This window comes from Electrophorus electricus, chromosome 3 (assembly GCF_041902795.1).
Source record: "Electrophorus electricus isolate QZ-2024a chromosome 3, ASM4190279v1, whole genome shotgun sequence".
In the NCBI taxonomy this organism is placed as follows: Eukaryota; Metazoa; Chordata; class Actinopteri; order Gymnotiformes; family Gymnotidae; genus Electrophorus; species Electrophorus electricus.
In genome coordinates this window covers 37,589,491-37,601,990 of record NC_137499.1, presented here as the reverse complement: position 1 = coordinate 37,601,990, position 12,500 = coordinate 37,589,491, and the positions used below count along the sequence as shown (strand labels likewise).

The 12,500-nt window shown below is 44.0% G+C and overlaps 2 protein-coding genes, 1 long non-coding RNA gene and 2 other non-coding genes across 8 annotated transcripts in view; 2 read left to right on the top strand and 3 right to left on the bottom strand.

Moving 5' to 3' along the window:
- Positions 1–5,799, top strand: part of shank1 (SH3 and multiple ankyrin repeat domains 1) — a 98,995-nt gene extending 93,196 nt beyond the window's left edge. Inside the window, exons 26-27 of the mRNA XM_035533005.2 lie at positions 1,096–1,977; positions 2,200–5,799. Coding sequence (XP_035388898.2) covers positions 1,096–1,977; positions 2,200–2,287 — 970 coding nt within the window. The 3' untranslated portion in view covers positions 2,288–5,799. The remainder of the gene's footprint in view (positions 1–1,095; positions 1,978–2,199) is intronic.
- Positions 5,800–6,145: 346 nt separating this feature from the next.
- On the bottom strand, positions 6,146–7,672 carry LOC113590907 (uncharacterized). Its single transcript, XR_003412144.3, has 3 exons — positions 7,558–7,672; positions 7,085–7,114; positions 6,146–6,881 (listed from the first exon to the last, which is right to left on the bottom strand). It is a non-coding gene; the product is annotated as an uncharacterized LOC113590907 (long non-coding RNA).
- On the bottom strand, positions 6,962–7,049 carry LOC113590908 (small nucleolar RNA SNORD88). Its single transcript, XR_003412145.1, has one exon. It is a non-coding gene; the product is annotated as a small nucleolar RNA SNORD88 (small nucleolar RNA).
- LOC113590909 (small nucleolar RNA SNORD88) lies at positions 7,246–7,334 on the bottom strand. Its single transcript, XR_003412146.1, has one exon. It is a non-coding gene; the product is annotated as a small nucleolar RNA SNORD88 (small nucleolar RNA).
- A 2,192-nt stretch (positions 7,673–9,864) lies between the features above and the next one.
- si:ch211-51c14.1 (protein kinase C and casein kinase substrate in neurons protein 3) overlaps positions 9,865–12,500 on the top strand; it is a 13,188-nt gene continuing 10,552 nt past the window's right edge. For 3 of the 4 annotated variants that reach the window (XR_014122874.1, XR_004776178.2, XM_035527177.2), the window contains exons 1-2: positions 9,865–10,121; positions 12,151–12,242. Coding sequence is in view for 2 of the 4 variants with exons in the window: in XM_035527177.2 (XP_035383070.1) it covers positions 12,159–12,242 (84 nt within the window). In the remaining 2 variants the exon portion in view is untranslated. The remainder of the gene's footprint in view (positions 10,122–12,150; positions 12,243–12,500) is intronic. The other variant, XM_035527183.2, reaches the window with a different exon arrangement.

Below are 12,500 nucleotides of genomic sequence, written 5' to 3'. Positions count from 1 at the left end.
TTTACACGTGTGTGTCACTGCTGGGTTGAGGGCGGTCTGTGTCCCAGACAAACCCAACCAACAGCCAGCAGAGAAGGCAGATTATGAGCTCAGTTGTGTGGATAGTCACATGAATGGTGTTGGGCTGCAGATGTGCTGTAGCATACGTGATGTTAGCACACCTGATGTAGCATGTTAAGTAACATACGGGCTTTACTATATGGGCTGTGCCACACAGGCTATACCACACAGGCTGTAATCACTACCTGCAACCATACGTGTTTCTAATGTAAAAAACTGGTTGTTGAGTGTGGAGGCATGACCCCTGCATGTCTGTGTGACCCTGACAAAGTCTGCTCATCCTGTGGGAAGAGCCTGATGCCTGACATTTGTGTTTGGAGAGATTTCACCAGTCTGTCCCCCAAACTGTGCACAAACATAGTAGTGTCTAAAACTGAGTCTCTAGAGGATCCTGCGGGATTTCTGATCAAATGGTTTCCAAACAGTCAGAAAAACAGACCCATGCACAATACGATGTGAACCTCTGATGTTTACTGAGTAGATACAAAGGTACTGAGTAAAACAACAGATAATTTCACAAATGTTTGGCTGACGCCAAATGTAACGATCAGACAGTGTTTCGGATCCCTGCACAGGTCTGTTTACTGGCTGCGTCTGTAAAGTCACGATAGCATGAACCCGTTGACTTCAACCTCCTCAGTTCTACCAGAGTGGGGAGACGCATATTGGCCACTTTTTGCTTTCTGCATCCTGATTGGTTGAAACATCTTGCTGGTCTCTGAGTGCATGGGTCTGTGTCCCATGGTATTCAGTCTATGCGCTGAGAGCATCCTGCATCACTGTGTGTGTGTTTAAACTGTGCCTTTTTAATTTCTGCCTTTATCCCCACTGTCCATGTCCATCTGTCTGTCCTTCCGCAGACACAGGTAACGGCAACAATACCCTCTCTGTATGTACTGTAGATATGATCCTTTCTCCTCTCTCTCTCTCTCTCTCTCTCTCTCTCTCTCTCTCTCTCTCTCTCTCCTCTCCTCTTTCCGGTCTCTCTCTTTCATCTCTCCTTTTAATGTCTCTTTTTTGTCTCCCTTGGCCCAGGTTCTCGGAGGATTCAACAGGAGCCCTGAGCCCTCCGTCAGCTCGCTCTCCCTCTCCGTCTCCGCTGTCTCAGCCAGCCCTGTCCCCGTCTCCCACGGCCTCGTCCCAGCCCCCGCTCTACTCCAACTGGGCTCGCTCGCCCTCGGCACAGCCCCCTGCCGCCCGCTCCCACTCGCCCGTCTCGCCTTCCGCGTACGCCCCGTACCCCACCTCGCCCAAGCACCGCCCCACCTACCGATCCAAGGCCCTGGAGTTTCAGTTCATCCCAAGCAGAGAGTCCCGCAAGGCGGAGTCTCACCACGCCCAGCGCCGCCGCGCCCCAAGCCCTCTCATCTCACCCTCCGACCGGCCCAAACTGGGCCCACCCCGCCCGTCTTCCCTTCCAATCCTCCCAACCACACCCCTCTACAGCAGCCTGTATGATCTCCGGGGTTCTGTTACCCCGCCGTCACCTGCCAACCCCCTGGGCGACCCCTACTTCTCCCCCTCCCCTCCACTGTTTGCCCCCTCTGGGGCACCACCACCTCCAAATTCGTCTTTGGTAGTCTCTCGCTCGCTGTCGCCCACCCATTTCCTTTCCGGGACTTCGTCCCCACCCCTGCATTCAGTGCCCCCTCCCACCTGCCTGAGTTACCCCCACCTACCGCCTCCCTCCCCCTCCAAACCCTTCGCCTCCAAGCCTCTCCCATACTGGACCAAGTACGATGTTGCCGATTGGCTGGCCTACCTGAACCTGGGCGAGCACAGGGAGCGTTTCTTAGACAACGAGATTGACGGCACGCACCTGCCCTCTCTCACCAAGGAGGACTACCTGGACCTGGGTGTCACCCGGGTGGGCCACCGCATGAATATAGAGAGAGCGCTCAGGAGGGTTATGGACAGGTGAGGTAGAGAGGCAGGTTTGTAGACAGGTGGATGGGTGGGGGTGGGGCAAGAGAGGGGGCGTGTATGAGCTATGAGCTGGGATTTGGCCACTGCATGAGCTAAAGGGGGCAGCATGGGGAAGAGAGAGAGAGAGAGAGAGAGAGAGAGAGAGAGAGAGAGAGAGAGAATGCGAGAGGTGTAAAAGGGTGTAAAGCCTCTACACTTTCCCTCCTGTATCAGGCTGTCCTCTAGTTCTGTCCTCGTTTCGTCTCTCTCCCCTCGGGATGGACGGACAGAGCCAGTGAGGGATGAGGGCTCCCGCAGCTGAGAGGCCAGAGCCTTGCTAACTCATGTCCAGCCCGAGCAGGACAAGGGAACCTTGTCTTCAGCCAGGCCCGCCGGAGAAGGAGGAGCCGTGGAAGCCAGACAGATGGAGAAAGGGAGAATGGGGATTAGCCAAGCCCTGGCTCACTTCTCCACCTGGATCCAACGCAAACACTCATCACACACTGACAAATACACATGGAACATACACTCTCACCATACACTCATGTAGTTACACTCGTCGAAGAAAGGCCTGAAGTGATCAGTACAGAAACAGGGAATCGTATAATATCAGATATATATATATATATATATATATATATAATATGACCGTGATAGAACTGAGCCAAATATTTTGAGAAATGGCTAAATGCTATTATAGTTTATTTATTTGTATTTATTATTCTAATTTTGCGGTATATAGAAGCGCGATAGAGAGAAAGCATGATATGATCCTGAGTGCTCCATTGCTGTCTTTCTCTTTTCCTCTTTGAGTTGAGTCCATATTGCTGGTGACTCTATGCCTTACTCTCCCGTTCTGGAGCGGATTTGTTTGTGACTTCTTGACCAAAAACCCAGCTGAGGAACCAGATCGGGTCTGAGCATTGGTATAGTTGGCTCAGCTACCGCCTGATTGGTAGATTCCTGATTGGTGTAGTTGGCTCAGCTACTGCCTGATTAGTAGGTCCCTGACTGAGGAGAGAAGCTCATTGGTGCCGTCCAAACCTATGGAGCGAAGTGTTGTGTTTCCTTCAGTATGACGTAACAATGGAAGTCCTTGAAACAGTGGCCAGTTTACTGCCTAATATTTACATGGTGAGAATTTGTCTATGTATTGAGCCCTCTTCCGTATGCATTTGTGCAGTGTGTGTGTGTGTGTGTGAGAGAGAGAGAGAGAGAGAGAGAGAGAGAAAGAGAGAGAGAGAGAGAGAGAGAGAGAGAGATGGATGGATATGAGCTGCATGGCCTTAGTAGAGACACGAATGGTGTCAGTTGTCTGTTTTTACCTCATCTGTTGGAGGCTTTTACCAAACACCTCTGCTTGGGTCTTGTGCTGATGTATTTCGCTAGAACTTTCTTTAACTTGTCACGTCTCTATATATGTATGTATGTGTGTGTGTGTCTGTGTGTGTCTGTGTGTGTGTGTGTGTGTGTGTATACACACACACACACACACACACACACAGACACACACACATACACACACAGACTGGTCACTGTATTACAAACCCGTAGCAAAAAAATAAGTGCCCAGACCAAGAAAATAGACACACACACCCTCTAACACACACACACACACCCTCTAACACAAACACACACACACCCTCTAACACACACACACACACACCCTCTAACGTACACACACACACACAAGGCCAAACACACCTCTATATTCTGTATCCACAAATCACTTATTTATATTAGAAATATGGAACTATGGGACACCTAAATATTATCGTATGGATCTGAGCTAAATGACAATAAAAAAAAGCAAAAAAAAAAAAAAACATTTAGAGGAAAGACATCAACAATGAGGAAATACTGGAAATGTATCAACATTTTTACGACAGACTCTCAGTGCATAGAAGAGACCTGCTACACCAGTCAACCTAACACCTATCCATAAGGAGGGAGGAAGAGAGCGAACAGGCCAAAGCGCTCTTCCTTAGCCACGCCCCCTTCACCCTAGCCACTCCCCTTTCGCCCTAGCCGACAAACACTCTTGGGAGGCGAAGTGAAGTGGAGCATGGATCCAGATGACCTGGATTCATCGGGTGTTGCGGGATCCGTGCTTATATCTGTTTTAATATGACGATTGTTCTTATGACGATTTTTAAACTTTAAATGGGTCTGAGATACTCCTGTTGTTATAAAAAAATCTTGTTCTTTAGTGCCGTCATCGTTCTCATGGTCCTGGCTGTCATCCATATGGGTTGCTGGGTTATTTGGTTACAAAGTTTTCAGTCCTGTGGCAAAACTGAGCAGGCATATTTACTTTTGATTATGTTTCAGACTTTGTTTGGACTGTATTCAGCAGTATTCAGTATTATTTCAGTATTCAGCAGCACTAGTTTCTGTTACAAACACCCTGCTCTCTTCTTTACCACACAATCGAACCCTGAATTATGGGATGTCACTATATGCAATGACTATCAGTGAGACCACTATCTCCGGTCACCATGGTGACGTATGTTATTTTAAACGTGAGGCACTGTCTCCCACACTGAAACGTTGCGTGGGGTGTGTGGTGCTGGGAGCGACCGCCGTCGTCCTCAGCTGTCACACACGTTTGCTCAGTCAATGAAAAAAAGGGCTTTTCCATCGTAATTCCTTTGCTTTCATGAAGTAATAATCCCTAGGTATCCAGAGCATGGACCGCATAAACTCATCAGGAGAGGTTCTCTGCATTTTTCTTTGACATTCATTTTACTACGGGTGTGAAAAGACTCCATCCCCTGCCACTGCTCACTGTCCCACACGGGGAGAAAGATCCACTAGGCCGACAGACGTTTAGCGAAGCCGGAGGGAGTTGTGTTATTTTTCCGTGTGCATTTCTGGTACGTTCTAGTTGCCGATAACAGTAAGGACGATGAAACACATGGTCATCCTAAATATGGTCTGAGATGTAAAGAAAAAGAATTCCAAGTTCTACAGAATCTCTGTCTTCCAAATAATGTTTAACATGATGAAAAAAAAGATGTTTGTTATTAATGCCTAATGCTTTCTGCACATCCTGACGCAAGTCTGTTCGGTTTGGACATTTTTTGTTACGCCTCGAGTTCGCTAGTGTCTTCTAATACTGTTGCAGCAGACAGCCTGTCACACATTTCATTTGCCTCTGATTGTCCAGCTATTGCAGCATCACCCATTACCATCATTACACCAGTTGGGAGTGGGGGGTGTTTCACCCTTTCGTCAGGAGGGATATATAGTGGGAAGAGAAAGATTCAGGGCTAGCTGAATCTGATTTTGTTTCAGCTGTAATGTTAACATTTGATGAAATATATTTATTAGCAACACATTTACAGTTGGATTTGGGGGGGGGGGGGGGGTGAGATCACACTCACAGCAGTTATTTGATATTTCCTGTAACCACTGTATTACAAAAGGAGCATATTATAGCCATGCAGGAGTGCTTTCCTCAGCCCAGGCTATGCATTTGCTATAGAGATTTGTATTGAGAAAGTTGGGTACATCCCTCATCCTGGTTTGAATAATATGGAAACTTAAAATCCATATAGAGCCCAAGAAATATAGCCACTGATGAGGTGAGCACTATGGCATACAGGAACAGACCAGGATGTGCAGAAAGCAGCTTTGTTTCCTTTGGGGGGAGGGGGGTAAATAAAAAATATGGAAGAAAACTAACTCTAAAGAGACAAAAGGTTAACAGACTATATACATATATATGTGTGTGTATATGTGACACACATACATGGTCATATACACATGAATTACAAATGTTTTAAGATATGAATAAAAGTTATTAGAAATATAATAAAGACACAGGAATAAGGTTGAGTGGTTTGCGCTTTGTTCTGGATTGTACAGAGAAAGCTTTATTTCAGGAACAGAACTCATTGCTGGGGCATTCCAGAATATCTGAGGACACCTGGGACCTCCATGCGCAGTCCACCAGACTGCTCATGAACCGGCTTTAGCGTAGAAGTGGTGTTGAGTGCCAGACCATAAACAAGAAACATTAAACAATGTATGCCTGTACTGGAGAAGTTTTTACCTCCCCCTTAGCATGGATGGGAAGTTTAGTTCATCATTACACATCACAATAGCTGCTAGGAAACTCACAGGGTCCTATGCCACAAAATGGTTCCCAAAGGAAATAAGCCAACCAGACCACCTCTGGACAACCATTTCCCACATTTATTCAAGTCCATAGGAATGAGGTACATGTAGACATAACTGCAACTCTTAAGTAGCAGGGGTTGGTGTAGTTAGTCCAGCTCCAGTGTACCAACAGCAGCTAAATGATCTCTGCAGGACTGGATGCTCCAGGGCTGCCCCCATCACATACTACAGATCCAACATGCATAATAGGCTAATGACAACTTGGCCAAAGTTGTTCATATTCATTTATTGTGACTGCTCATCCATTACACTTGACATCCAGCTGCATACAATTTGGAACATGTTAATCTATTTTGCATTATAAACTGAATAGTTAAGTGTACGGCACAGCCCACACAGGTAGAAGGGTGTCAAATGCCCCAACTCTGGCGTGCAGGGAACAGCAATGAGGCAGGGCGTGGCAACGGACTTCCGTGCACACCGGCTGCACCCTTCTGCTCAAACACGGCCAAGCATCATCACTCACATCTCAGCTACACAGGACAATTACTGCACGTTACTATTTAGGACAAGCACACAATGCAGGGAATAAATACAGAACACTCATGTTTTAAAACTCAGTAAGATGTTAGGCAACAAGACTGAAAGCTATACCCTGCCAGTTGTGCACAACTGATTTAAAACAATGGTGAAAAAGGTGGAAGCAGGTTACAGCTTTAATAGGTGAGAAACCATGTAGACCAGGACTGCCTAATCATTCCACAGCCATGGTCTGTCAGGGAGCACCTCACCTGAAACAAAATTCCAACAAAACAGAATTAGTCCCACCTGTGCATTTACACATTATTGCCATCATGTCAGCTTCAACAGGTCCCCCCTCAGACTCCACCATGTCAAGAGCAGAGCTGCACAAGTCACCACAAACATTCAGAGCCCAGTGCAAAACATCACAGGAGGAAAGTCAAACAGACTTGAGTTTCAGCTAGCTCCATACCTTCTCATCCATAGGATGCATGGATCTTCCCTGAAAGAAAACCAGACATGATTAACACTCATTGCATTTGAACCACAAGTGGTATTATGCTTACAGCCAGTTAAAGACGTCCTGGCGGATTACTGAAAGGTTCCGCCAGATAGGTTACTGGTCGCTAACACGGTCTCTTCAGACTCTGCCGTGTCTTAAGCAGAGCCGCACATCAGCACCACGGAATGTCTGAGCCCAGTGCAAAACATCACAAGAGACTTCTAACCGTGCCGCGCCTTTAATCGCCAGTGCCGTGCGGCAAGTTGTGCACATTAATCGACGCGCTTCAGCTAGCCTTAGAGCGCACGTGTGTTCCACATGGCACCGCGTAGTAAATGCCGAAATGCAAAAAGCGCTGACAGGCGATTGGCAATGCAACAATTTGAGAGCTTGGAATAGAAATATAAGGACTTTTAAACGGCAACGTATAAACAAGTGCTTACCAGCGTCTGGCGGCGCCGAAAAAAATCACATACTCAAAACCCTATCCCGACTCGAAAAAAGACAGAATACCGCCCGACGGTTGTTTTTATAGTCTGAGTGCTGAGGCCCCTTAGGTATCCACCCAAAGCGCCTGTTCAAAACGCCTTCGAGCGTATCAAAATAAGAGTTCTCTGTCACGTGTCATGTGAGACTCGTCGGAGAAGGGTTGAGGAAGTGTGTTTCTTAATATCCGTTTATTGGGTTAGTAGTAAATACCATCTTCTTTAATAATCCCAAATCTCAATGGCAAGGAAAGACACTTGTCAAATGATTATCATTCACTCTTATGCAGTGACTGGACAAAATGTTTGTCTGTGCTAATGTGGTAACTGGACCATATATAATGTCCCAAAAAGTACAATATTACCCACATATATTATCCACAATATTACCCACATATATTACCCACATATATTACCCACATATATTACCCACAATATTACCCACATATATTACTCACATATATTACCCACATATATTACTCACATATATTACCCACAATATTACTCACATATATTACCCACAATATTACCCACATATATCACCCACAATATTACCCACAATATTACCCACATATAGTACGCACAATATTACCCACAATATTACCCACATATATTACCCACATATATTACCCACAATATTACCCACAATATTACCCACATATATTACCCACATATATTACCCACAATATTACCCACATATATTATCCACAATATTACCCACAATATTACCCACAATATTACCCACATATATTACCCACAATATTACCCACATATATTATCCAAATATATTACCCACATATATTACCCACAATATTACCCACATATATTACCCACAATATTACCCACAATATTACCCACATATATTATCCAAATATATTACCCACATATATTACCCACAATATTACCCACAATATTACCCACATATATTACCCACAATATTACCCACATATATTATCCACATATATTACCCACAATATTACCCACATATATTACCCACAATATTACCCACATATATTATGCACAATATTACCCACAATATTACCCACAATATTACCCACAATATTACCCACATATGTTACCCACATATATTATCCACATATATTACCCACATATATTACCCACAATATTACCCACAATATTACCCACAATATTACCCACATATATTATCCACATATATTACCCACATATATTACCCACAATATTACCCACAATATTACCCACAATATTACCCACATATATTACCCACAATATTACCCACATATATTATCCAAATATATTACCCACATATATTACCCACAATATTACCCACAATATTACCCACAATATTATCCACATATATTACCCACATATATTACCCACAATATTACCCACATATATTACCCACAATATTACCCACAATATTACTCACAATATTACCTACATATATTACCCACATATATTACCCACAATATTACCCACATATATTATCCACAATATTACCCACATATATTACCCACAATATTACCCACAATATTACCCACAATATTACCCACATATATTACCCACAATATTACCCACATATATTATCCAAATATATTACCCACATATATTACCCACAATATTACCCACATATATTACCCACAATATTACCCACATATATTATCCAAATATATTACCCACATATATTACCCACATATATTACCCACAATATTACCCACATATATTACCCACAATATTACCCACATATATTATCCACATATATTACCCACATATATTACCCACAATATTACCCACATATATTACCCACAATATTACCCACAATATTACCCACATATATTATCCAAATATATTACCCACATATATTACCCACATATATTACCCACAATATTACCCACATATATTACCCACATATATTACCCACAATATTACCCACATATATTATCCACATATATTACCCACAATATTACCCACATATATTACCCACAATATTACCCACATATATTATCCACAATATTACCCACATATATTACCCACATATATTACCCACATATATTACCCACAATATTACCCACATATATTATCCACAATATTACCCACAATATTACCCACATATATTACCCACATATATTACCCACATATATTACCCACATATATTATCCACAATATTACCCACATATATTACCCACAATATTACCCACAATATTCGGGCGGGCGCTGAGAGAAAAGGGGGAGGAGTCACACTTCTGTGTTATGATAAAGACGACAAGAATATGCCTCCGCTGCACAGCTGTAGAGAGAGAGAGAGAGAGAGAGAGAGAGAGAGAGAGAGAGAGAGAGAGAGAGAGAGGGAGAGAGGGAGGGAGAGAGAGAGAGAAAGAGAAAGAGAAAGAGAAGCCACCTCATCAAACACTGACATTGAATGAGAGAAGCGTTAGAGGAGAGGGAGTGGTGAAATCGGAAAAACATCGGGAAAATCGGACGGAGAAGTTTCTTTTCTTAAAGAAACGCCCCGAAACAATAAAACTCGCCTGGAAGAGATAACGGTAGGTTTCTTTAAACTCTTTTCCTCACATTTTTGTGTCTCTTCTCTGAGTGTTGCAGTGGACTGATATTTGATGCATGAACCATTCTCTATTTCTGTCACATGCATTCATGCATTCATATGCTGCTATATATTGCCTTGGCGTGTGTGTGTGTGTGTGTGTGTGTGTGTGTGTGTGTGTGTGTGTGTGAGAGAGAGAGAGAGAGAGAGAGAGAGAGAGAGAGAGAGAGAGAGAGAGTATAAATAGAAGGGAGAAGTTGCAGGAGGTGGGGCAGAGCTTAACTAAATAACTTGCTGTGAAACGTTTACAGTAAACAGTCTCATAAGAAGCCCCAGGTGGTTACAGAAGTGTAAAAAAAAAAGCAAGTCCTTCTGAAGGGTGTGCACTGGGCTCTGTAACACTGACACTCTCAAATGTGTACCGATTTACTCCTGCCAACCCCACACCACAGTCATGACATTGGACTACATATCCTGCTGTGTGTGTGTGTGTGCGTGCGTGCGTGCGTGTGAGGGTTTGCATATCCTGCAGAACATTGGGTTAATTCTTGGTACTTAGTTTAACCTCCTGATATCTTGCACACTGGCACAAAAAAGCATGTTGTAATACAGTAGTAACTGAAGTACATGAGAACTATATATTAAATACACTAAAACAGAATAACTCTGGACAGCAGAGGGGTGACTACTAGCTCCTAATAGGGCACAGTCACAGTGAGATTTCTGGAACCTGCTGGCAGGCCACATACGTACAGAGACAGGATTGAGAAGTCAGGAGGTCAACGTCCCCTCACTACATTCACAACATGATGGAGAGCACTGGAGAGGAGGGGACAGGAAGACAGGTCAAAGGTCAAAAATAGAATGGTCCATGCAAAAGGGGAAGAGAGGGACAGATTAACAGAGTTATGGCGAGAGACAGAAGTAAAGTGTTGGGACACTAAAAAGCACAAGGTACTAGCCAAAACCCTGTTAGAGAGATAGAGACACTAGCAAAAAAAACAGTCTTGTGATAGCCTACATTTACACAACACTATGCCCTGCAGTGTGCTGGCTTATCAAAGGAGTGTGTGTTTGTGGACATGTCTACTATCCACATCTGCTGGTGTGGGTAACTGTTTTTGTGTGGTGTGTGTGAGGAAGGACATACGCGCTTGTGTGTTGTGCTGCACGTGATAGGTTGGGCCCGCCAGCTGCAAGAGTGAGACAGTGGTAGGGGGCTCCAGGCCGTTGGTGATAATGAACTTTCACCCCCCGTTTATTTTGGGATGACTCGGGTTTCGAAGCTGGGGATTGTGGGTGCGGTCGGGAGCGTTCCAGCTTGCGAATGCTATGCGCTTGAAACTCCTGACTACTGACTACGAACAGCTCAGCTCTGCTCCCAAAAATGCACCTTCTATCCTTCCAGAACTCGAGAGGCAAGCGTGCTGGCTCGCGCGTCATCCGTGCACTGCCATGCCTTTGACCACCTGACCTATTAAAAAATATTCCAGCAGAGTTTTGTTTCGCTGTCAGTCTCGTCTTTATGAGTTGAAGGGAAGTGGCAGCAGACATGTTTAACGGCGTGGCAGACCGGTCGCTGCTTCAGAAATGCCCGTTTAAAGAAGCTTGTAAGCACCACCACATTTGTGGCCTGCTGCATCAACAGCCCTCTCCACATTCCTGTGATCTCTGTACTCATTCCCGAACGCACGACGAGCCGGGCAGACACGCATTTCACTCGTATATGCTACAAAGTCCACCCCCACAGGCAACAGGTCACGCTCATCTTACAGCTAGACCCCTGTCTCAACAGTTGCGTGCAGTCTGCATGTGTAGCTTTTATTTATTTAACTTTATGCATGTAGTGATGATTTTTCACTTAATAATAAAGTTCTATATCCCGGATTAGGCTTAGTTTATAATAAAGGCAAAAAACCAAACAAACTATGAAATTAAAAATGAAACTATTTCGTGAGATTTTCCAGTTCAGCTTTGAAGTTGGTTCCCAGCCAAATTTGCATTCGGTTGTTTTTCTCTCCCTCATGCAGAGTTCAGCATGTCGTCTGTCCCTCCAGAGAGTGACCCAGAGGATACCAACAAACAGAGCTTCTGGATGGTGAGGAGGCCACGGCTTACAAAGGCATTGAGCATCTTCCACTATGTATTTTCCTCTAGAGCATTCTAGAAAATAAGTACTTCAAGCCGTATGCATTACATTTCTGTTTGGAATAGGAAAAGTTCTAGACATTTGCTTTTCAGTCTACACATTCAGGAAATCTTTTTCCCTTTTGTATGTGTATGTTTTAACTAAAAATCTTTGTGTAAGTTCATCAAAGGAATGCTTATACTGGTTGTTTTGTTCATCTTGATAAAGATTACTGTGTAGTGTTTGTGTTTC